We start from the raw sequence: 26,124 nt of genomic DNA on the forward strand, positions 1-26,124 counted from the left end.
GATTGTAAAGTGAATGGTTGTACTTGTTTTAGCATGGCATTATTTGCATAATGCTAATCATGAGCATCAAGAAAGTCATGTTATACCATCACTAGTAGAGGTCCCAGCCATCCTCAGTTAAGTCTTTAATGAAATATTAATTTCAAGTAGAAGTAACATTAGCCATGGTAAAAACATCTCGACTAAGAGAATTAAAATATCAGCTCAAAAAACTTTTCAAACACTTTATTCATTGTAGAACTGAACTAGAACTTCTAGTACACACAGTACATGCGGCAACTAACAGCATAAAAACTAAAGTTTGTTATACAAGGGTATGTCTTCTGTTACGTATACGTTAGAGAATGTAATTATACCATATTCTGTTACAGGTATCTTTTTACGTTACTTGTCTCTATACACCATGTCTTGACTAAGGGCTTTTAATTTTTTTTTGTTTGAAAACATTAGGTTATGAAAAGATACATATATGTTTTTTTTTTGTTTTTGTTTTTTTTTACTTTGATGAGCAAAAATGTACAGTACTCTTTTTGTCTGACAGTGTAAGTGTGCAGTGGATCTGCACTGCCTCTCATAATATTATGATGGGTATACATAGTATTTAATGCAATGCACAAAAAAAGCACAAAATATAATGAAATAAATAAAATGATAAAATAAAAGAGCATAGTCTTAGGTGGGTTTATTTCTGTCTTTAGGTGGATTGTTTATGTACCATCTGTATGTAATAAAAAAAAATGGTTTAGCATTAACAGAGTTTCTTGAAAATCTTTTTGTCTAATACCATGACAGTCCTCTTTGTTATGATTTACCATGATTTACTTGTTCTGATGAGTGGGAAATAATTAAACAAAACATACAAAGAGGTATTCATGTCATAGGGGCAAAAGAGAGTAAATTTTGTTTTTTAACCTGTATGCAATGCTTATGTAAACAAATAATAACTCAGTAGTGTACAACAGTATCACTGTTCTCTGAAACATTCATCCAATACCATGACTCTCCTTGTTGTTATCAACAATTATAGCCTCTAGATTTCTGGCTGAACAATCTCTTTAGTTCATTCACCAACTACAGTAAGCTGTACCGTAACAAGAGCACTTGCAAAATGCACTCTTTCCAACTTCAGATGGCCAGTCTGAGTGCCCCAACCATTTTCAGTTCTGTCATTCTTCTCAGAGATCGACGCTCCCAAGAACCTGCAAGTACTTGACAGGACCTCCACCACACTAGAACTAGAGTGGGACAACAGCGAGGCAGACGTGGAGGCCTACCAAGTGGTCTACAGCACTCTGGCAGGAGATCAGTATGATAAAGTCACAGTCCCACGCAGCGAAGGAGCCACCACCAAAACCACTCTCACCGGTAAGCATAACCATTTACTCTTCTTTTCCTTCCATGGGTACAGGCCTGTTTTTCTTCCTGCTTTCACACATGTAAGCAGACCTTCAAAAGAAAACATAACAGATGAACTCTTACAAGGAGCTCAACAAACAGGTTCTTTAGTAGTTATTTTGCTAAGCTCTTTTAAGAGGTTATCAACCTTAGTGCTGTAGATTGCTTGGTGATCAAACTGAACAGTCTCATCAGGGCATATTTAAGAGTGATTAACATAGCATCAGTGTTGTTTTTAGTGTTGTTTTGTCAAGGTAGAAAAACAAACCAAACAAAAAAACAGACATTTTCTCCATTAATGTGAAGTTACTGTGTGCATCCAAACAAATACAGTCATTGGCCAGTGGAGTCAGTGGAGTGCATTCATTTTGTTCATTTTGTTTTTTGTTATGGGGATATAGCAAGCTGTTTGCAGAGACCATTACAATAATTTCATGTAATTTTGCATGAAACATATTTACTGCTGACTAAATGAAGTCCCTCCAGCAATCCATGAATTCAAACAAATTCTTTGCTTTAAGAGTCCTTGTTACTTGTAAACTAAATTAGCGTTGTAGCTCCAGTGCAAAACAAAAAAGACTTCTGACACAACATTTGGGGTAAGGTGAAAGATTTTTCACCAAGATATCACTTTAACGTCAGAAAATGCATAAGCATAAGAATTTTCTCTGTCTTCCTTGCCTCCTTTATCTTTACAGATAAATAACACAAAGACAATAACAATATAGAATATCACGTTTGTAATTTTGTCCCATTACTGCATTTTATACATTTTACATGAAAGCAGGGCAGAAGCTGTTCTGTACGCCATGCAACATAGTTGTGCACCACAAACAAAAGTCAGCTATTGACTGTCACTTTAACGTGAATTTCTGTGCATGCTACAGGCAAGTAACTGTCCATGTTACAGGCAAGTAACTTGATGACGATGCTTTAGAGACAATATTCACTGTGTTGGGAAAGAGAACTAGAGAGAACAAATATATATTTGCGAAAATATTGTGCTAACATTCCGGATTTAGATTGTGCTTACTCCCACACAAATTAAGCTCTGATTACAGGATTCTACTGAGGAACATAAGTGTACACTGCTCATCAAAAGTGAAATGTTTGATTTTTCAGTTTGTTTCAATGAAGTCGGTTTTGTTAACATAAAACAGCTGCTTGCTAATAGTTTGGGTATATTTTGCAACATTTAGCCTTATCAAAGTGTTTTACTTGTAATAAAGTGGAAAGTTTTCTTTTCCAAACAGTGGTTAAAAGCACATTCTGAAAATCTTTTGACCCAAAGGTGGGTTAAACAGCTGATAGGTTTAGATAATATTGAGCTCTGACATCACAAAGGGGACAAAATGTGTTTTGGAGTGTTTGTAAAGAAAAATGGCAAAATCTACACAGCTTTCTATTTAATAAGTTATTGCAAGCCAACAAAGAAAACATGCTCAATTATTAAAACAATTTGTTAAGCTAGGTGTCCCCAAACCTTTGACAGGTAGTGAATTAAGGCCTAAAGGAGGGTGGGATTTACTTGAATTTAGTGGTGTCAATATTGACATCTACTACCATCATCCATTGAAAATCGTACGCTTTGTGTTTCCTAGATTTCGTAGACAGTTCTTTGATTAGTTATGCGTTTGTTAATGTGAGCAGACCTTCAGAAGAGAACATATTGCAGTCTTGGGCAAGATGTGTTTCTTTTTTTATGGGCAGGCTGAAGATGTACCATCTGCCTGAAACCTCCCCCCACCTCTTTAATCACTCAAAAAAAAAAAAACAGACATATCAAACTTATGAAGGAACTTGTCCCAGTTTCTGTCTGAGGCTTTTCATCAGCCTCTCTGATGAGTCTCACTGATAATTCAAATACTACACTGCACTAATAATTATTCATCTCAAATCCATTCTTTTCCATATTATCAAGTAATTATTTTCCCTCACAACAAATTATTCATTCTCTTCATCTCTCTCTCTTTCTTTGTCTCTCATCCTCTCTTCCTCTTTGCAGACTTGCAGCCTGGTACTGAGTATGGCATTGGGATATCAGCCATTCTTGGCACCAACAAAAGCATCCCAGCCACGATGAATGCCAGGACGGGTAAGCGATCCAAAGATCAGATTATAGCTCAGCTCGTAGAGAATGCTGGCATATTATACCATTCCAGCTATCACTTAAGAAAATAATATTCTTTTATGACTTCTACTGAATGCTAAGATGAAGATGAAAAACTTAAATGTTTGGAACTGTGTTTGTGTTTCATTATTGTAGAAAATCACATGTAATCAACATACAGTGATTGGGTGATCATCACCAGTCTAGAGAGCAGTCCATCTGTTCACCATTTAATATTTATTCATCCATTCATCCATTATCCTTTTGGCTTAGTCCTTGGCAGTTTTTTGCATCCATTGCCATTTACATGCACTGAAAAAAGATGCATTGAATTTACTACATTTCACATATCAGAAAATATTTCACACTGGCAAAAGTAAGTAAACTGTCCAGATTGTGCTGATGTAATTTATTTCATTTATCACCCAAATTTAAACCACTTAAAAATTTGGGTGAAAAACGTCTAAAGTGGCGTTTTGGTTTTTTTTTTTGACCAAAAGAGAAAAAAAATTTGGCCTGAAAAAAAGGAAAAAAAACTTAAATTTTAATGGTAAGGAAAATGAGAGATAGGCATTAAAAACACTGTTTGTGTCATGCTTCTGGGTCCTCCTCCCCTGCCTAACACACTCCAGGACTCCCAGAATCCCAATCCTCATGACATCATTCCTTCCACCAATCACAGACCTCTGCCTCGTTCTCAGTCACCTGAATACTAATTCAACACACCTGTACCCGTTTGCCTTAGACCTTAAAAGATTCCTGGTTTGTTCTCTTTGCGAGGTATTGCCACACTACTGGTTACTGAGCGTTTATCTTCTAGTTTCATGACCTGTGTACTGAACCCTTTGCCTGTTTCTTGATTGTTTCTCTTTTGGATTTGCCCTTATTGCTCTGGTTGCCTGTGTTTTTGCATTTTCTGGTTTTTGACTTTTGCCTGTTTTTGGATACTGTTTTTGGATTTGCCCTGACTTGGTTCTCTCATTAAACCAACTGTTGTTTTTAAGATCCGCGAGCGTCTTTCTGTGCTTGTTCAGCATTACAGTTTGCTTCTTTTGCTATCCTGTGGCGACCAAAGCACAAACATTTTGAGCAGGTGCAGAGTTTCTACAAGGGACATTAGACAAATGATTTGTAATTATTGTTCATGCGTGGTATCTAGTAAATGTGCAATGCCCAGGAACTTCTCCACTACAGGTTGAATCACTAATGTCCCCAGGGATTTTGGGCCCCATGAACAGGTATCATATTAGGCCCCACTGTGCAGACATGCATGCAACATTCTGCCTACAGTGGAATTCACTATTTGATGCAAGACTGTTAGCATAACATCATAAGAGATGTCCTAAAGGCTATCTTTTGCAGGAAAAATGGAAAATTCTATTAACATTAGTGAACTTACAACCCCGTTTCCAAAAATGTTGGGATCTTTTGCAAAATGTACCAATTATTTAATAAAACAAAATAGTACAAAGACAACATATTGGATGTTGAAACTGAGAAATTTTATTGTTTTTTGAAAAATATATGCTACGTTATTAATTGATGCCAGCAACATGTTACAAAAAAGGTTGGGACAAGGGCAACAAAAGACTGGTAAAGTTGTGTAATGCTATGTGTTCACGGTTCACAGTGCGGACGTTACAGTTCAGAGCATGCAGTCGTATGGAGAATACACAGTATGTACGAAGACTGATGAACATTATGCAGAACCAAATTTCACAAGCGTGATTTCCACCCGGAAACCATAAGTTGCAGGCCTTTAGCAAGTTAGCAGCAGTGGTCTGCAGAGGAGCCTTCATCTGCAGCTAGCGCAAAATGATATAGAATACCGATATAGAATTTGTAGCTGCAGCAGCATCATTACTCCTGACCCCCGATCAGCTGTGAGGTGGAGTTTGAGCTGTTTGAATAGTGAACAAGAGTTAAGGAGGGCAGCTATCGTGGTTAATAAAAAGAGAGGGAACACAAGTTGAAATTAAACGAATGAAACAAGACTTATCCCTATCCACAGCTTGAAATATTTTGCATCTGTGAAGAAATTCAGCATGAAGCCTTACAAATTTTTCTGTTTTCTCTGCTCCTAGCTACAAATCACTGTACACATTAGTTAATGTTAGTGACTTTCCCCATCGAGTGAAAATGACCCACACTACAGGCTGTAGCAGTTACCCCAGGGGGGACTATACGACATTTGGTGGAGCAAACTGTAACTTGCATTACTGACTGTTCAAAATAAATGAAAAGAAGCCTAGCCTTATGCATTTGGGTTTTTTTGTTGCTTTTTTCCCCATTGTACCATTACAATCCTAGTGTTCACATGACTAAACGTACTACAAAAAAGCAATAACGCCTAGGTCTTGATTTAGGCCTGGGTGTTCAGTAGCCTGTAATGGGTAAATCCAGAAGTCTTCCCATTGGTTAAATTTTCTTTGTCTGTCACCTTTTCATATGGAAGATGGAATGTACAATCAATGCCAAAAGATTGTAATGTGGATGGGCCCTGACCCTGTTATGGAAGTCCACATAGTGTCTAGCTATAGGGTAGTTAACATTCCCTGTGCAAATGGCATATTTATGTTCTGCTAGCCTGTCCTGCAAATGTCTTTTGTAAAATGTAAATGTAAAAACTTTGCAACAGAGACACTCTAGCCTGTAGATGAGAAACAAGGTTAATGGTGAACTCTTTTTGAGATGTAAAATCTGTAAATGTTTTAGTCTATGTTACATTTGTCCAGTGGTTACAATGATTAAGCTTATAGGAGCCGTTGGGTTTTGGACCCAACCATGCTTGTTGGGTGTTTGACTGAAGATAGCTGTGTACCAGTTTATCTTGTAGAGTAGGGCTTCTCTTAAAACTGATTAATGATGGTTCAGAAAAGACCTGCCTGAGTATATCATCACTCTCAATAATAGCTCAATTTTCTTTATAATCTGTTTAATATTTTCTGCCTTTTTTAAATTCTGCGTTGTGATAAATACCACTCTATTTTTTGTTTGTTTAGGTTATAGCTTTGTAGTGACGGTTGTCTGGCTCAAGTGTTTGGCTCTAGTTAGTATAGGCTTTCTGTAGTATAGTATTTCTATATCTCAATTTCTGAAAACGTGATACCATTTCCTTAGATTTGACTTTGGACTTCTTTTCTCATTTGAATTGGCCGTAAGGGACATTCTCTTTAAGCTGACTGGGATGTAAGCTCCTAGCATGCAGTATGATGTTTCTGTCTGTTGTTTTCCTAAATAAAGATGTACACAAAATCACTTTTAATTGTCTAAAAATGTGTACTCTCATTGCTGTAATCTAGAGACAGCTTAATGTTAACGTTAATACCATTCAGAATGGAAAGCTTGTAGCTCTGCTTCTAGAAAGCTTGTAGCTCTGCCTCTGACCCTGACCAAAACAAACAGACATCATCAACCACCAGATAATGTACTTTAAAAAGCTATTTCTTTTGTGGTTTAACACAAAATCTTCTTCCCATTTACCCAGGTATAGACCTCCATATGAAGGGCTATAGCAAGCTCCCATAGCATATCCTTTTGTCTGTTTGATTACTTTGTCCTGAAAAATGAAAATGACTGACAAAGAGCCTCTTTGACATATATGTCTGCTTTCTTGAAAACAATTTCATCATCTCTTGATAATGCTTCCAAGGCACTTTTTTATGGGAAAGGTTACAACGTTTGATGCCCTTTTGTTGAATAATTTCTCAAGTGTGGGCCAAAATGATGCCATCTGCTGAAGTATTTATTAGCTTGCACCCTTTTCTAGGCCAAAAAATCATGTTTCAAATGGAAGTTTCCTGTTGGTGTAAAAGCACTAGAAAAGGGCCAAGTTGTCCATGACATTTGTTTTGTCCCTGATGAAGGCTTGTTGTTGAAGTGCGTTTTTTTTTTTTCAAGGTTTAAAGGTTGCCATGACAACGAAGCCTTTTTAATTGTTTTAATAGGAGAATGCCTTGGAGTTTTTTTTTTTTGGTTGTTGGTTTTTTTTTTTAATGTTCATACTTATCCTATCTAAAGCGCTCCTCAAACAAACTAGTCCAGGAGGCGCTTCTATCCAAACTTTTTTTGAACACCACACACGCTTATATGTAGAATGCAGCACAATTAGAATTTAAGTTTGAGTTTTGTTCAAGAGATTTTATTTCAGTGCATTACTATATTCATGTGAAAAAGATGCACACATTTGATTCAGTTAATTCAACACATTAAGTTTCAGTTTTCAGTGTAGTAATCCTATATCATAAGATTAAGTTGTAATTTTGTTCTCTGCAGGTCTGGATGTCCCTATGGACCTAATGGTCACTGACTCTACAGACAACACCATCTCTTTACTCTGGGGCAAAGTCCAGGGACCTATCGATCACTACAGGGTGACCTTCACCTCAGCCAGTGGAGTGACCACTGAGGTGACCGTGCCCAAAGACATTAACAGAACAATGCTGAGCGGCCTGGAGCCCGGCACGGAGTACACCATCACAGTCACGGCCCAGAGGGGCCGGCAGCAAAGCTCAGCTGCCACAATCGATGCCTTCACAGGTAACTCTGCGTAGCACTGTGGATATCATGCATAATGCAGGATTATAGCTGTAGCCCTAAGGATGAGGCTCAGACTGGGTCATGCATTATTAGTATATGGTGCAAAGTAGAATATGTCAATGAATTATATACTGTTTTTACCAACTTCAACTCAGGAAGAGCTTGTTAATTAGCTTCTTAGATGGATCAGGTGTGTTGGGAGCAGGGAAAAAATTAAAATGTGCAGGGCAGGTGGTTCTCCAGGGCTAGGGTTGGGAACCACTGCCTTAAAGGAATAAATTGTCAGAAAATTTGATTAACAAAGTTTTTCCTTTATCTCAGTTGTAATCATGTTTTACCCTGGACATGTTTGGTGTCTGAAGTTTGCTTCTGCGCTAGATCTACAAGGCTAATGTAGATAACAAGGAATGGAAGCTTGTAACCATTAATTAGCATCATGCAAACTGCATGCCTAAATCATCACATACTTGCTTTAACCACATACAATTGTTCTCTCATCTCAAATAGACTTGTTTATGTGGTTTCTGACACAGTATGGCATACTATTATTTATAAAAAGGGACAAAAGTACAGATAAAATTTCGACTATGTGACATACTGTTGTCCATTTTGTAGATTTTTTCAAAACATTTAGTTAGCTAGTCCCTAATTACCTTGAGTCAAGCAGATTTCTAGATACAGAGGATTACTCAGTTAAGGTCTAATGACTGTCCATTATGTATGAAAAATAGTATCTATAACTGCATATAATTATTTTTGCTATAATGATAAAATTCCTTCAGAATCTTTTTTATTGTTCTTGTACTCAAGAAACGGTCTATCCTCAAGTGCGTGAGATTAATTTTTACTGACAAAGTAAAATTTTTCTTGGCCTTTCATACCTGTTCATTCATCTGAGTGATTATGCTACCATCTGGCCCTCTGCTTCTCCTTAACACATTTTTAAACACCTACACATCAATACTTAATTTACCTGCCAGGCTTTTCTTTTTTTTTCTCTGCCCAGTCATCAACTCAGCTGTGATTTCTGCCTTTTTTTGGCACGGCTGATGAAGACCCTTATCGACTTATTTACTTTCATCTCATTTCACCCCATACTCTTCATTTCTTTCTTCGAAAAAAATTCCTCTTCTGCTTGGTTTCGGACACCTTCCACCCTATGTGCCAACTTTGCACTCTCTACTCTCTTTGTCATGGCAGTCATTCAGCATGCCTCGCTCTGCTTCTCTGAGAAGATTCACAAATCAGTGAAGAGTTCCCTCCTTGCAGGAACCACCAGATCCCTGAGAATGTGTCTTCATCTTGTAGATCACCAGTAGCATCTGGATGAGACTTGGGTCTAAGCCAGTTTTGGGAAAAATGAGCTGTTTTTTTTATTATTGCCCCATCGATGACTTCTAAAACGTTTTGTCCTAGGCACATTTTTCCATGTTACTAAGTCTAAATGCTAGCTAATAGTGGTATTGTGTATTAAATTAATGTCAGAAGTCACTAACGTTTCCTGCACAAATCAGCCACATTTTTTTTAGATGTGATAGTGGCAGCAGTAAGTGGCTTTGATAGCAGTAGGCTATAGCTTGATTAGGCGGTAGGGTAATGTGCAAAAGCAGTTGGCTTAAAAAAACGATTTATCTGGTAGTGTTTATTTGCTAATAATAAAAATAAATGGCACAGTAGTATATAGTTATAGTAGTAGCTTTACTGTCATGTAACTTAGTTAATAAAATGCACAGAATGCTTAGCTAGATTATAGCATGTATAGCAATTTGTTTTATTTAACTGCTTAATGACCCCAAAATTCACAGTGATATTAAAGAAAAAAAAATTACATACTAAAAAAGTTTGGCATTGGAACAATTTTGTTTGGCAGAAGACGTGATGGGGTGATTTTCAGAAACGACTTAGTTCCTTACTTGGGCAAATCACTGACTACAACGTGATGCACAGTCTTTGTGGTCAATGGTTCCTTCGATTTCAGGCCTCCGCCCTGTGAGCCAGCTCTACTTCTCGGATGTCATGGCCGACTCTCTGACCGTGTCTTGGAACGCCCCCGCCCCACCTGCCAGTAGTTTCAGACTGTTCTACAGTACCCAGGATTCCAGCGATGAGTCTGAAGTTGTTCTGTACGGGTCTAAAACCAGGACCATCCTGACTGGCCTCTTGCCTTCCAGACAGTACACAGTTACCCTTGTTGCCATACACAGAGACACAGCCTCAGAGCCCATCACAGGCATCGTCGTCACAGGTACTGTTGCTTCAGTCCACATTAAAGGCCCAGTTCAATATCTTTGTCTTTTTTATCAGATTAACTGTGTCTAAGGCTGATTAGTGTCCAAAGCTGATCCACACCATTGCTTAACAATCATTTAAGTCATTCAACTCACTGAATACAGTGCTAATATCTAAATCAGTATCTCAGTATGCTCCATACATAACATGCTTTAGGGATATAAAAATGCCCAGATGCTTCATGATGCATTGATCTGAAGGTATCAATTCACATGCATCAGTTTTAGAATGTTACAATTGGTTAGAATCAATTCATAATTTATTTCCAATAAAGCATGTCATTTTTTGAGCCACGATTTTTTTTTACAGTTCCATGTAAATACAGTGGATCACGTTATTTTTATAAGTGTATTTTATTGCATTTTTAATTTTTCTTGCATCATTCTGAATCATACCAAAATAATCAATTTGAATTGAATTGCTGTTACATTTGAGATTTTGTCATCTGCCGAATCATTTTCTAAAGAACCGAGTCATTGTGAGATTGAAGATTTACACCAAATTGTTTGTATTCAGATTTGAAACAGAAGTGGTTTGCACTATATGCCCAAGAACTAATCATTCAACATCAGTACCTGACCTCACTAATGCTCATATGTCTGAATCAAATCCTTACAGAAATGTTCCTACATCTATTATAAAGTCTTCCTAGAAGAGTAGTGGCTGTTACTTCAGCAAAGGGAAGACAATCTCCCTATTAATCCCCTTTATTTCAGAAGAAACAGTGAAGATGTTTACACAGTTTTAGAAGTATGTTGTACCTCTATGTGGATTTTTGTTTATTTATTTATTAATTTTTTGGACATTGAAGTTACCCATGTGTGTGTTCTGCCTAGATAGTGTGGAGCACTGCCCTGCTGGAAAATGTGTAAAGTGACATATGGACATTGTAGCAGGGAAATGTTAGACTTTAATCATGCTGTACTCAATAAATCTGTAAATAAAACCTTACTGAGCTGAACCTGATCAAGTTAGCCAAAATAGCCACATAGTATGTTTTATATATCTAGTCTACACATTCAACATTGTTAATTCAGTTTTAAAAACAAAAACAGGATGAATGCCTTGAAGGTGACTGTGTCTTATTACACTATTGAGATGGGTAACATGGTAACATACTAGTTTACAGGATATAAACTTTGTGAAATGCAGTCCAATTGGTACAGAACAATAAGTTTATTTAAAAGGCTCTATTCTGGCCTGGTTTAGGTCTGCAGGGCAAAAATCTGGCTGGCAGAGGCTAGATGGGCAGACTCTACATTTGACAGATGTAGAGTTTGTGACGTACCTTAATTTTCAAAATGGTAGCTTTCAGGTCAGATATGAAAATAGATAAGGAAAAAATGATTTCTGGTTACTTCTGAGCATTCTCTCTCCTTTATCATATATTACTATTTTAGATGAGAATAAATATTGAAACAAATTAACATGCTTTAAAGTAAACCTAAAATCAAAATGTACCATGTTAGTTCATGTCCCTGGCTGTATTAAGTGCAATCATATCATATAATTTAAAAGACAAAATTCAAAATTTCCATTTAAATGACTAAAATTCATGTCATAATTTTCCATCAAAGTGTAGTGCCTTTTACCTGCAATGTCTTATAATTGTGTAGTATGTCAGCATGCACAAGCTGGAGTGGAAAAGTAATACTAACCAACAGTTTTTGCAAAAACTGAAACCAAAGTTCAAGACATACTGAGCTGGGAACCAAAACTGAAAATGGCAAAAGCTGAGGGAAAACAGTGAACAGTGAACATTTCCTTTTTGCTTCTATTGTTTTGCTGTAATTCAGCAAATCAAGCAGATAGTTGTGTTTTGAAGTGGTATTAAATCTGCAGTGAAGTCGTTGTCTCTTATACCTCCTCCAGATACTTGGCATGAAGAGTGATTATAAATCTTTTGTCTAATGTCCCCGTAGAAACCATGCAGCTTTTCACTCTTTATCTGCTGTTGGTTGAACCATTTAATGTGTCTGCACTGACCAGCACAGAAAAGTGCAGGGAACAAACTGTGTTTTTTATCTCTACTTCAAATTTTCATCATCATTATTGTCATTACATACATGTGTAAATAATTTGTAAAGATTTTGACACTTCGTTGCAGGCCTGTTTAATTGTTTTTTCTATTTCAAATAAAAAAACAAAGTTTTACCAATTTGGTGCATCTCTGAATAACATCATGTTCTCCCACCCATGCCCATTCCCCACTTATCACTGAGTGCAAATGTTCACCTAGCAGAGATACCCTCCCTAGCACTGTTTCACTGACTATGTTAGGTAATTACTGCATGATTTTTTTTTTATCACATTTTTAATAATTTAATAATTGACTATATCAAGCAGGCAACTCACTGACGTCATTAAACTTTTGCCTTTGCATCTGTCTTTGGCACTTGCCATGGTGCAGGAATTTATGCAAGAGGTCTCAAAATCTATTTCTCCAGCGATTGCCGACCAGAGTTATGAAGCGAATCAAAAGGATTTATTATTTGCACAAAGTCAAGAATCAAACAGTAACAGAAGGAAGACATGACTCAGAGCTTAAGATCAAAGATCTGACCTCCCATAGGATGTTACAGTGCATTTTAAAGGCCCTGTGACATAACACAAAAGGGACAGTACATACATTATTTGTTGGTTTAATAATTGACTAAAAATGTGATTGTAAGAAATAACATCACCAGTCTCTGGATAAAGTGAATACTGGAATTAGCTAAAAGGCCGTTGACTGAACTGTTGGAAACTGATCATAGGAGGAATCGGACATTCTAGAAAGTTCAAGCTTATGCGGATGTGGAAAATTAAATGCTTACGAGAAGCATAATTAAATAAATTCGGACCCAGTGCCAAGATGCCTTAGGAAACTAGGCGATACATTTAATCAAATAGGAAGTGTTAGATGTCTGGATCTTTTGCAAGACTCTTGAGTGACCTTTACACGCACTGTTCCAAGATTTGAACAATCATCCAGTTATAACCAAATTATAATCAATCAATCAAATTACAATCAGATATGCATATTACCAAGATATAATTCCTATTAACCTTAAATGAGAAGTGATTACATGTTGTTTTATAAACCTTGAATAACACACACGCTGTGATCAAATTATCAACTTTAATCAACTATCTCAGTATAATTAATGATTTTTTAATATAATTTAAAAAACATGTCTGAATAATCTGAATCCTATGCCCAGAAGGAAGCAACAATTTGGAATATGAAAACCAGAAAGGCAGATTGCAATAAACTTAAAAAAAATTTTTAAATAAATAAGTAAATAAATAGTGTCACTAGCCACACATGAAAACATCTACTGCTGCCTCTTTATTGATGATGCAGTTAAAAGATGAAGGCAGAGGAAATACTTCATCAGCATACTAGATTAACTGGGCAGTATCTTTAAAACTTTAATAAAACCTGTTTGACTAGCACAGTACTGTGCTGTATTGTAAATGCTAAATTCAACTTCTTCAACGACTGCAATATTTTTTTTTCTCATTATGTGACATGCACTTTTGCAGAGATAGCAGAGATAGTTGCTAATATAATAGATGTTTATACAGTGGGAGAAAAAATCTTAATCTTTTGTTCATGGGTATATTTATTGTACTAAAAAATGGATAAAGTGATTATTTATCTGCTAACATCTCACCAGCATTCAGAGATTTTAGCTAAAAATTTGCCCTGCCCTTAGTTGTCATATGCATGTTCACATTGGCCACAGTAAAGTGTTTCAGCATGTGGAATTTAAGCTGTCTGTATGCTAGCATGTTTTCTATCACTATTTAAAAGAAGGATGGTGCTGCCTTTATTGTTGGATACACTGTAACTTTTAAGCTTGAATATACGTGCACATTACTTTGCAGTGCATGCTGGTGATTGTAGTGCAGGGCATTGTGAAACAGAAAATTAAAATAATTTTACAGGCCAGATAGAATTGTGATAGGATTGACATGTGAGCCTGACATGATGGCTAAGCTTTCAAAGTGATCAAGCCCTCTAACGTTCGTTAGTTGTTAACTTTGAGGTAAAGGTGGATAGTACTTTGTGCCTTTGCACACCACTTTATTATAAACCCCTACCTTGTAGTTCCATTTTAGTGGGTTTGAGACTGTAGCCCATCTGTAAATGTGCAACTGGTGTTAGTCATCCTCTTGCCCTTTTTCATTTTTGGGTGGTGGACCTCTCTCAACTTACCAGTGACACTGACATGTGTAAAAACAGCTCTACCTAATACTCTTGTACCAGCACTGCACGCACTCTAATACTGCTACCATGTTCATACACTCACCAATGATGGGTGAGGAAGAGGGTGACTGGCGTTGAGCATCAATAAATAAGCCATAGACTGTCTGAGGCCAGTGCGTGGACATACTTGGTCTGTGTTTCTAATGAAGTGGACAATGAATTTTTTCTTACCGTTACACACTATATTTGTAACTTTTCAGATGCCGATTAACACCTGTGTTTCCTGCATTACATTGTCACATTGCCAAAAACTGAAAAAAAAAGACTGTAGACTGTTTTACAATTAGGTGGAATTTATGGTCTCTCAGAGATTTTTCACAGAACTTATTATGGTAGTAGACATTTATTTAATTATTTATTTATTGCTGCACCGAAGACTGCCTTCTCATTACCCCACACTTTTTCTCATTAGGATTCCTCCACACAGCTGTAGCGCTTAATTTTTTTTCCACTCTTTTGTGTCTTAATTAATTCTGCAGTGTGTAATCCTCTCTTAATTACCTCTGTCTGAATGTGGAGGCTTCGGGAAAGTGTTCAGCTTCTCCATCAGCAAGCTGCTGCTGGAGCTCCAAACACTGATCCTGTGTCTCCATTAGTCCAGTCTGACGAATTTTTTGATGCTGGCACGGATGATTTTGCCAGTTTGCACATCTCCAGGTGATGTGTTCTTCGACTGACACGTCACTTAGGCACGAGGCAATGCTAGTTTTTTTTGCTGTGATCTTGAGCTCTAATGAACCAGTAAATGGGTTTGTCTGTTTTTAGAACTGTGGTTTACTGAGCTTTTTTCCCTTTGTTTTCACCATTCATTGTTTCTGTATTACATTATGCATATGTGTCAAATAAAACTGAGGTTTAGAAGTTCAAGACACACAAGCGCAGTGTATTTAGAACCTGTCAAAAAACATTGTTCTCCTCTCCCCATCACGTTGGTCCGTAAACAGTATTTAAATACGGAGGATGCATTCTGCAGCCTTTACTGACAGCTCTGCTGAATGAATAATGATTTAAGATATGCATTCATGAATAATCACAACTCATTTACTTGGGAGTGTTTTCTACTCTGGAAGCTTTTAAATGAGGCCCAGTGACGGCTTTATGAATTGCCGTCCCTAGTTTGTGAATTGAATGCATTAGTCTAATGAATACGGGTGGGTGTGGATGGTTTTATGCCCATTTTAATGGTGACACTCTTCAGTAAGGCAAAGAGTCAATATGTTTATTTCTCTTTTGCTCTTTAGAATAGCGTGGAACCTCATAGTCTTCGTAATTGTTTGTAAAATTATTCCCCGGTACCATTGCCTTGCCAACAGTAAGAGCTCTTGAGAGCAGTAAACAAAACACGAAAGGTTCCCTGCTGAACAACACCACACAATTGTAATGCAAATGCTCTTGTAGAGCTGGTGTGACCCGCATGTGGTTGCATGGACTAATCTCATGGATGCAGCTGGAAATGAGATGAGAGATGTTCAAATCATCCTTAAAGGAATAGTTTGATGTAAAATGTACACCATTTACGCAGTTTTCCTTTACCGTAATTGTAATCTATGAGCCACTTGTGGTGAACTTGTTCTTTTTGTAGAGCATGGGGTGTCATATACCGTAGTGTCAGAAACCACATAAACAAGTCGATGTGAGGTTATTTAACAACTCAGCATGGTTAGAGGCAAGTGTGTGATTCAGACATGCCATTTGCTAATTGCTGGAGTATAAGCTTCCATTACCTGTTGGTGACATCAGCTTTGTAGCCTGAATGCAAACCTAAAGAAGCAAAGTACATTTGGGGAAAGAGGAAAAGAGCCAAACTACTCCTTTAACATCAGTCCTTTGCTGAAGTTATTGGTAGAAACCCAGAGAGAAGCTTCCCTGACCAATGTGTTGCCTTTGTCAGGTTTCCATTAATGTTTGGCAAATAAGTCCAGTCAACAGGGGAGCTGTTCAGTGTGTGCTTTGGCAAATAGATCCAATAAATACAGGTGTTACAACTGTTCAACATGTATTCTGGCAAATAAGCCCTAATCAGTGGCTCTTTTTTATTATGTGTTTTGGCAAATCTGCAATCTTTAGTTTTGATCAGTGTTGATTTACCTCTCTCCAATGTAGGAATGGATCCTCCCAGAGAGATGACTGTGTCATATGTCACAGAAGACTCAGTGACCATATCATGGGTTCAGCCACTTGCTCGCTTCGATTACTACAAAATGTCATACCAGTCTGCTAGAGGTACTGTCATTGGCAGTTCAGTTGTATTTCAATATAAATACAGGTCCAAACGACAAAGTCATAGAGAAAATTAACAGTCTTTTGTCTCATGTTACAGGTCGAGTGGACAGTGTTGTGATTGAAAAGGAGGCAACTAACTTCACTCTGACCAGCCTCCATCCGGCAACAGAATACGAAATCAAGCTGAATGCTGTGCGGGGAAGTCAGGAGAGCAGAGTCATCAGCACCAGCGTCTTCACAGGTACTAACATGTCCGTCTTCAACAGTCAGAGGCAGAAATGTAATAGCATTTGGAAGCTTAGTTCAAGTACAAGTTCAAATATTTTTATTGTCTTTGTATTAAACAACGAAACAGTGAGGCTTATTGATGTTATATAGTACTGGACCTAAGGATTGTGAAATACCAGGCATGAATAACCACAGTACTGCATAGGTTAATTCCATTTAGCTTGGTTCTTTTTGTACAGCGCTTTTCACGACAGACATTTACAACAGACCAGCCCCCTCATGAACAAGTTGAGGGAGATAGTGGCAGGAAAACCTGGAGGAAACACTGGGAGGGACTAAGGCTCAGAAGGTGCAGGTTGCATTACAGCAGGGTCCAACTAGTACATTGGTTGGCCGATAAAATTAGCCTATATTAAGATTGCATAAATTTATTGCATTCAAAAAAACAAAACAATTAACCTGACAGTCGCTCATATCTGACCGCTGTTGCTATGACTGCTATGACATTATGGCTGTCTTTATGAAACTAAAAAGTCAAATTTAGAAACTGCAATGCTGTGAATTTAGCACACTAAAATATCATTTACAGGCAACCACACACCCCTGATGCAGTCATTTAGCAGACTGTGCTGGACAGGTGATTGCAGGAGAGAAACTAACAAAAGCAATAGTAAAGTGAAAAGTTAAAGCGCCCCTCGAAATATGACATTGTCGTGTTATGAGAGCGAGAAGCTACAATCCCAGTTGGAATATCTAGCCACTGTTCTCAGTCAGCCGCTTTCACTGTGCATCAGTGATGAAAACTGTTTTCATGTTCACTCTTTTTATGTGGTTTTTCACAAGATCAAAATAATGTTATTGAATTAGTGAAAGTAATAAAAACATTCCAATGAGGCTTCACTTATATAGCTACAAAAATTGCACTGCTTTTTAATAGAAAGGATCTTTCTTTTTGGTCAAAATTGTGCAAATAAACGTGATTAATCTTGATTAGTTACAAAAAAGAATAGAATTAATTACCTTTAATTATTTACATTTTTGACAATAGAGACTTGACAATCTCATTTAAAAAAAAGTTACAACCAGTAACTTTAACTCCCTCAACTAAAACTATTGGACTTGATCTAATTTTTGATCACTTAAAATTATTTTGGCAAGGGTTTTTTGGCAAACCAAATATCTCACATCACAGTTATGACAGAGGAGTGTAGATTCTATGGCCAAAATAGCTGCATTTTTACATTGATCTTAAAGGTACAAAAGCTGTTGGTCAGGCTCTTTTATACAGAATAAGATAAATTAAGTCAAGTGTGAGTGGAAATGTATTTGTACAGTACTTTTTACCACAGGCATTGTCACAAAGCAGTTTGTGACATCTGGTTCCACGTCCACGTCCAAATACAATATTGCGAAGTAGAAAGTTCCTGATAACAGAAAAAACATTAGAGAAACTAAGACTGGAAAGGGGAACCCATCTTTCTCTGGTTAACACCAGATGGCAAAACAGTGGCCCAATCCCATTTCACCCCTTGCCCCTACCACTTACTTCTTACCCTTCCATTTTGCATGTTCACACCTAGGATTAGGGTGTCCCGATTTTTGTTGAGATAGAGAGGTAGGGCGAAGTGTTAGGGCTACATGGCACTCATAATGGAGGTTTTTCAGAGGCACACTCCAAATAGAGTGTTATGAGAAAAAAGGAAAAATGGCTAGATGTCTGCACAAGCTACCAAAGAAACCCACAAATATAAGTATTTTCTCTGTTAAAAAATTACAATAACCATTCTATTATCTTAGTTTAATGATGTTTTAATGTATTATGGTCCTTATCTTCATAACATGCATAAAAATCACTAGTAGTATGCTGATGTCTTGGTAGGTAGCTAGCTAAATTTCCAGTTCCATCTTAAACCATTTAGGATGGAATGGGAAAAGAAACAAGCGAATAGCTGACTTCAGTTTCATATCATCGAGAAATTAGGGGTGGGTGATTATAAATAACTGCTCCCCCCCCCCTCCCCCCAAAGGCCTGTGTTTCCCTAAATTTAACTGAAGACTTTACTGTTCCTCTGCTATCTCTGCAGGCTGGCAGGGTCGCCTACAGAGCATTGCTAGTAGCCTGTTAATGAAGTAATGTTCATTTTTATTTGAGGGTTGTCCCATTTTGTAGGAGAAGATTTCAACCACTACCCCTTGTAACTGTATTCCAAGGGGCAAGCTGACACTTGAAAACATGGGGTAAAAATAAGAACTGGGATTCGGCCAATAACACTGCAATAGCAATAACGGAGTATGATGAAAAATGAATCATGAATAATAAAAAAAATGAATAATAAAAAAAGAAACAAAATGGAAGTATACAGAAGTATTCTAAAATAATCTAAGAGAATGGAGGATGAGTGGCACAGGCAGGTGAGGCTTTCTGGCACAATGGCGGGGGGGCAACAGCACTTGCAGGTGGCTTGATGGTGGTCAGTCTTTTCCGGAGGGCAGGCATACAGGAACACACAAGGACAGTTCTGCACCAGTGTCCAACTAGAGAGAAGGGGAAATTTGTTAAGCTCAGCAAAAAGCACAACAGATAGTTCAGATTAGACTGCACTTGGACATGATATGTAGGAGTTTTTAAACACTGTGTCCACTCACTGTCCACTCTAATAGACACTCCTAATTTGTTGGTCCACCTTGTAAAGTCAGAGACAGTAGTTCATCTTTTGATGCACAGTTTATCCCAAAGTCTTTCATCAGTGGTCAAAGGACATTGACCACATCATGCTGTTGGCTGGATATTTTTGGTTGGTGGACTGTTCTCAGTCTTGAAGTGACACTGAGCTGTTTAAAAACTCCAACAGCAATGCTATATCTGATCCACTGTACCAGCGCAACACACATTAACACACCACGTCAGTGTCACTACAGTGCTGAGAATGATTCACCACCCAAATAATACCTGCTCTGTGTTGGTCCTGTGGGGTCTTGACCATTAAAGAACAGGGTGAAAGGGAGCTAACAAAGTAAGCATAGAAACAGATGGACTACAGTCTGTAATTGTAATTGTAGACCTACAAAGTGCCCTGTGGAACGTGGAGCTGATAATCTGGACAATGAGTGTAGAAACAATAATAAAATAATATTTCTCAACGTAAAATAACAAAGAACTTCATCTACAGTATATAATATTATGATAATATCATAGAAGTCTCTGTTTGCAAGGGACAAGCCTGAAAACCAGTATTGGGTGGCTGTGATCTTTGGGCCCTCAGGTGGTACTTCATTGAAAACAGACACGATTCTGTAGTGGAAATCACTGCATGGCACTAAATGATGTTCATATTTTCAGGTAAAGTGGCGCGGTGTTTAAAAAAAAGCCACGTTTTACCATTTTACAGTTTTTCTTCTGTGAGTTGATTGGCTGGTTGCAAAGCAGAAATCTGATTACTGCCTGACTCATGTAGTTTCCCATTATCTGATTACTCAAGAGCATGTAAACGTGTTGATCGGATTACTGACAAAATCTGATTTTATGCAGTTATCAGATTATTAAGTGTATGTAAATGCACTCATTGTCTGTCAACACAGTTCTTTGAGGAATTCACAAATGCAAGTTAAAAGTCTTCAATGCGAAGAAGAAACCACATATAAACAGAATCTAGGAACGTCGCCGCCTTCTCTGGGCCTGAGCTCATTTAAGTGTCCTGTGCTCCGACAAATCAAAATTTGAAATTATCTTGGCCTCGTCCTTGGGGCTAAAGAGCAGAGGGACCATCTGGTTTGTTATCAGCACACAGTTCAAAAGAATCCATGATGGTGATTAGTGCCCATGGCATGGGTGACTTGCGCATCTGTGAAGGCACCATTAATGCTGAACAGTATATACAGGTTTTGGAGCAACATATGCTGCTGTCCGGATGGCGTCTTTTTCGGAAAAGCCCTTGCACACTGCTGGCTGTTAAAATTTCAAAATTAGGCTACTGCCTAAAACCACCGTTTATGTCATGATAATAACATGTCTTTAAATCTGTTTTTTTCTGTCCTTGTTTATGACTGGTTTATCAACCAAACCAAATGATTGATTAAGCATTTTTACATGTAAGCAGTCAGTGGACAAAAATACACTCTGTGATCCATGTGCCAAAATCTTCACTATTGTTTTATTGCTCATCTTATGTTATTAACCGCAGCTCAAGCTACATGAAGAATATGAGTGTCTGTAAAGAGTAAACTGTTAAAGCACACACATTGTGCAGACAGTACAGCTCTGATGTGAAGTGAAGAAAACACTCTGGTGTTGAATGCCCTTCATTGTTCATTAGTGCAAACCTGAACATGGATGGAGTGTTTAGAGAAATAAAGAAGGACTTCAATAGGTCCACACCAACCACAGTAGATCTGAAAGCATTCCTAGTTTAGCAATGTAGCAGTAAGAAATATTCAGACTGACACTTAACAGTAACAAACTATGACACAGTGCATTAGCTTATGTACTGCAGTAAAACCACTTTTATCAGATCAGTGACCTGTAGCTTCTCTCACTGAACACCAAGTCATGAAAGCGCTACTATTTGGAAAATTAGGTATTAGTAAGTGCTCCATGTAGTTTAATAAAGTGGTGGGTCTTTGCCCCAGTATTTTGAAAAGGGGTGGATCAAATGGCTACTTGCCCCTCGTGATTCCTGTGGGACTGCATATATTTTTCAAAAACACAAAAATTTCTGTTTTAACATTTATGTTATGTCTTTATACTATTTTCAAATAAAAATTGGATTTAAATGATTTGCACATCATTGCAAGATAATCCTTTATTAGTCCCACAACGGGGAAATTAACAGTGCTACAGCAGCAATAGGATAGCAAGACACTCAAGAAAAGAAGTAAGAAGAAGAGAATTAACAAGCAAGTAATTAATAACAAAGTTACAGTTTGTTACTTGTTACTATATAGACAATATATATAATACTAAAGGTGAAAAATATGTTTAAAAAAACTCTATCCTTCACAAAAATTAACAGTATAAACAATTATAAATAAAAAAGCAACACAGTACACAGTAAGGATATTTTACCCAAACTGCATATGGAGTATTGCACATGAGGTACTGATTTATATTATACATGATAATGGTGAGGAATTAACAATATAATTATTTTACAAGTATTCCAAATGGAGTATTGATTATATTACACACAGGAAATGGTGATGAATTCAGAATCAGAATCAAGCTTTATTGGCCATGTATGCTTATACATACAAGGAATTTGGCTTTGGTTACAGGAGCTTACAGTGCACAGTATCAGACAAACATTTACATGTAGTAAATAAAACAAAATAAAACATTCATTCCTACCATCACACACTCATACACACACACACACACACACACACACACACGCACAGTCATACCTGTAAACCTTACATTGTGCAAAGTATGTGCCTTTAAAGTGCTGAGTGCAGCAGCGGTTAAAGGGTATATAGTGGCAAAGAAGGGATAAGTGGGATAATAAGGCAGGTAAGTAAGATGCTAGAAGAAACACCGGTCTGAGACGGTAGTTTCAGAGGATGGAATGTTGAGTGTGATACTATATACCAATATATTTAGAAGTGCAGATTAGAAACTGGAATATTGTTTCACAGTTTATGTACTGTAGGTGTGTGAGGTTGGTTGTACAGTCTAACAGCAGCAGAAAGGAAGGACCTGCGATAGTGCTCCATCACACACTAGGGGTGAAGCAGCCTGTCACTGAAGGAGCTGCTCAGTGCTGCCAGAGTCTCATGCGTGGGGTGGGAGCCGTAATCCAACATGGATGCTAGCATCGGTCTCCCACCACCTGCACTGGGTTTGGGGGCTTCCAGAGCAGGTAGTGGGAGAGAGCAGAGCAGGACCTCTTAATGAGCCTGTCAAGTCTCTTCCTGTCCGCAGTTGAGATGCTGCTACCCCAGCAGACCACTCCATAATCAATCAATCAATCAATTAGTCAGTCAGTCAGTCAATCAATCAATCAACCAACCTTTATTTAAACTCGGAATACATTGAGGGAGACCCTCATTTACAATGTAGCTGAGTAATACAGGTATCAGGGACTGAGAAATTGAGAAGGAGAAGGAGGGGCCATCCTACCCACCCAGAGAGAGCGAGGCCAATTGTGCTCTCTCGGACTCCCGGCTACGGATGGCCGGTATCGAACTCGCGATCTCCTGATGATAGGGCCAACGCTTAGACAGTTGCGCCACTCGGGAGCTAACATATCTAGGTTTAAGCTTCGTTTACTGATTGAATACGTATCACTTTTGCGCCATTCCCTCTGTTGCACCGAGGCCAGTGTCATCTGTTTTAATGCAAGAATGCTGGTGTCATTGTCTACGTGAGCAAATTGTTACACTGTTAAGCAAATCTAGATAGCTCATAATGGCCTATTATAGATGTTTTTAAGTCATGTCTAGACAGGCTCTTGACCTACAAGTGTTTATTCCAACCAAGCATTAATAGGTAATGACTTCAAGCTTGAACCAAGCAAAATATCTAATTAGCAGACTCAGGTGGAGATGTATGTGGATAGAACGGAAATAAAATGCCCTCCTACAGCAAAATAGCCTGACATGTTATTTTACTATTTAGTATGGAAGACGGTTTCTCTCCAAGCACTGTTGCTGAATGATGACAGTTTTTGTCCTTGCCCTCATAAAACAGATAACAGACTAACAGCTTAAAGCCATCAGATGTCTACAGTTTGGCTAATAGTGCAAGGTTGCAACAAGAAGAGACTCTTCATTTTAACCAGGAGTAAGTCTTGCATAAACAGTAGAGGTGCTCATTAAAACAGGGCTGCAGTCTGCGTAGTTTTCATCTCAGCTCTGTGCCTGATGGGTCGGTGGATAGATGAGAACCGTGGCTCTGCCTAATGGCCCCTGGAGCGTCATCATCGCTGACTGGTGTTCTATAGACAAAAAAAAGGTGAAAAGAAAGATTGGATAAAAACGGTCATGAATGCACCACATTAGGCAAAGTGGCAGAGCTTTTTTTGCGAGACTGTGAGTGCTTCGCTTGTTAGGACGCTTTGAAGTGGCATGAGAGGAATTCTGCATTTAGAAGAGCTGTGGTACTGCTGGCGGAGGACACCAGACAGGTAACAAGGGTCCAAGGCTTTGTGGATTCCATCTCAGGCTGTCAAAAACAAAACATATAGTCATATGCAAAAGTTTAAATACCCCGGTAAAATAGCATGTGGAAAAAAGTAGTACAGCAGGGATCTACCACCTTCCAAAGTTTAGCCCCAGTCCTAATCTAAGACACCTGATCCAGGTAATGAAAGCTTTCAGGAACTTCTAAATGGTAGGAGCCAGGTGTATTGGATCAGAGCTCTGGACCCTGTCTCTACAGGAAACAAAAGTAAATATTGCATTTTCTGATATTTTTACTGCAGATTTTTTTTTTTTTGATTGCGTTAACATATTGGTTAAATTAAATTCAGCAAATAAACAGTAATTGTGCATTAAAATGTGCAGACCTGTGTTCTCTGTAGAGCATGTGTACTTATTTTTGCTTAGATAAATCAACAAAATATGTAATTTGACCAAGGGTGCTTAAACATAAAATATGACGCAGTTTCCTGTGCCATTTACTGCTGCACAACCCCAAAGCAAAAAAGATCAAGCCCCATTCTTAACAAGGTGTTCTTCTCATCAAATGCTGCAACTTTTTTTCTCGAAATGTACTGCAATGAATGGTAGTTTGGGAGCTGAAATATATTGCACATTGCCCCTTTAGGGTGAGCCCTACAGAGAAAAGGAGAAACATAGAGCCTGGAATGTCTATGTATGTGCTGTTGTGTAATTTACTCCTATCTGCTTATGTTTTGTTTCTTGTGTCAGAGTGCCTGTTCAAATTAAAACAACAGTATGAGCACATCTCTTTTGATCTTTTATCATTATTACAGCATTTTGACGGCAAAAGTTGGCCAGAAACCTTACATTACCTTTGGTGATTGTGGTCAGTAAGTTCATTTTCATTTCATTGGTCCACAGGACTAGTTTCCAAAATGCCTCTGGCATATCTGGAAGTTGTTTTGCGTACTTTAGACATTTGAAATTGGACATTTGTGATGAGCTGATGTATCTCTATCTGCATCACCTTACTGGAGGTCCTTTGCTGTCATATTGCTTTGCCTTTTGGGCCAGCATAAATGCGGATCAATCTGATGTAGCAAAAAATGAGCAGCAAGTAGCAATAATAGTAATTTCACCTGTTTTACTCCTCTACTACAAACACAGGTTGGTTTGATCTCATATCTAGCTAAAAAAGGGGGAAGGAATACCCAAGGAGCAAGAAATGGTCTTATACACAGTCATCATTAGCAAGAAATGATCTCATACACAGTCCATAATGTTTACAAATAACTGGCTTGTTTTTTAATTGGCATAAATGGTAAGCTGAGCATGGAATAATCAGTCTAATCAACAGGTTGGCATATATGGATCTGATACAGGAAATTAAGTGTTGAATACACAAGTTCTTTGCAGCTTAATGGTTGATGGGTCTCTGGTAAGAATTGAGACAGATTGTTACTAGTTGAGTTTTGATGTGGCAGTGGCAAGAGTTCCATAATGTTCAAAAATAAGTTTCCTGAAAGTTCATGAAATTCAGATCACTAAAAGCTAGCTCAATGAGAGGGTCTGGGAAAACACGCAGCTGTGTCCTTTTAGAGACATAAAGGTTACTTATTGTCTTAGTTCTTTGAAGAAGGAACCAGAGTTAACCCCCTTTTGTAAACAAATGTCAATTACCTTTGAAGGCTGTAGCCATAGCTTATCAATCCTTTTGAACCTTGGTTGCCAAATCTGGGATTGGCTTTTGAGAAAACCAGCTGGAGCCACTACACTGAGAGTTTTCTTGGTCTTCTAAATTGTGCCTGGACTTCCTCTGTTCCCCATAACTGCCATTTCTTAATGGTTTGGGTAGTTGACATCTTTTTATAGCCCTCAGTCAGCTGCACAGTCAGTTAAGTCAGTTAATAAGAGTTAATGAATAAGTTCTGAGACTTTACAACTGGAAGGGTGTCCAAACTACTGCACGTCACTACATTACTATTTT

General features: G+C 37.9%; 1 protein-coding gene across 1 annotated transcript in view; it reads left to right on the forward strand.

Annotated features, from left to right (window-relative positions):
• The window catches only part of tnr (tenascin R (restrictin, janusin)), a 238,576-nt gene that overhangs the window by 178,558 nt on the left and 33,894 nt on the right, over window positions 1-26,124 (forward strand). The window contains exons 10-15 of the mRNA XM_036597368.1: window positions 1,180-1,365; window positions 3,401-3,490; window positions 7,781-8,044; window positions 10,023-10,289; window positions 16,692-16,811; window positions 16,909-17,052. Of these exons, the coding sequence (XP_036453261.1) occupies window positions 1,180-1,365; window positions 3,401-3,490; window positions 7,781-8,044; window positions 10,023-10,289; window positions 16,692-16,811; window positions 16,909-17,052 (1,071 nt within the window). The remainder of the gene's footprint in view (window positions 1-1,179; window positions 1,366-3,400; window positions 3,491-7,780; window positions 8,045-10,022; window positions 10,290-16,691; window positions 16,812-16,908; window positions 17,053-26,124) is intronic.

The sequence above is a fragment of the Colossoma macropomum genome, unplaced genomic scaffold (assembly GCF_904425465.1).
Source record: "Colossoma macropomum unplaced genomic scaffold, Colossoma_macropomum, whole genome shotgun sequence".
NCBI classification, from domain to species: domain Eukaryota; kingdom Metazoa; phylum Chordata; class Actinopteri; order Characiformes; family Serrasalmidae; genus Colossoma; species Colossoma macropomum.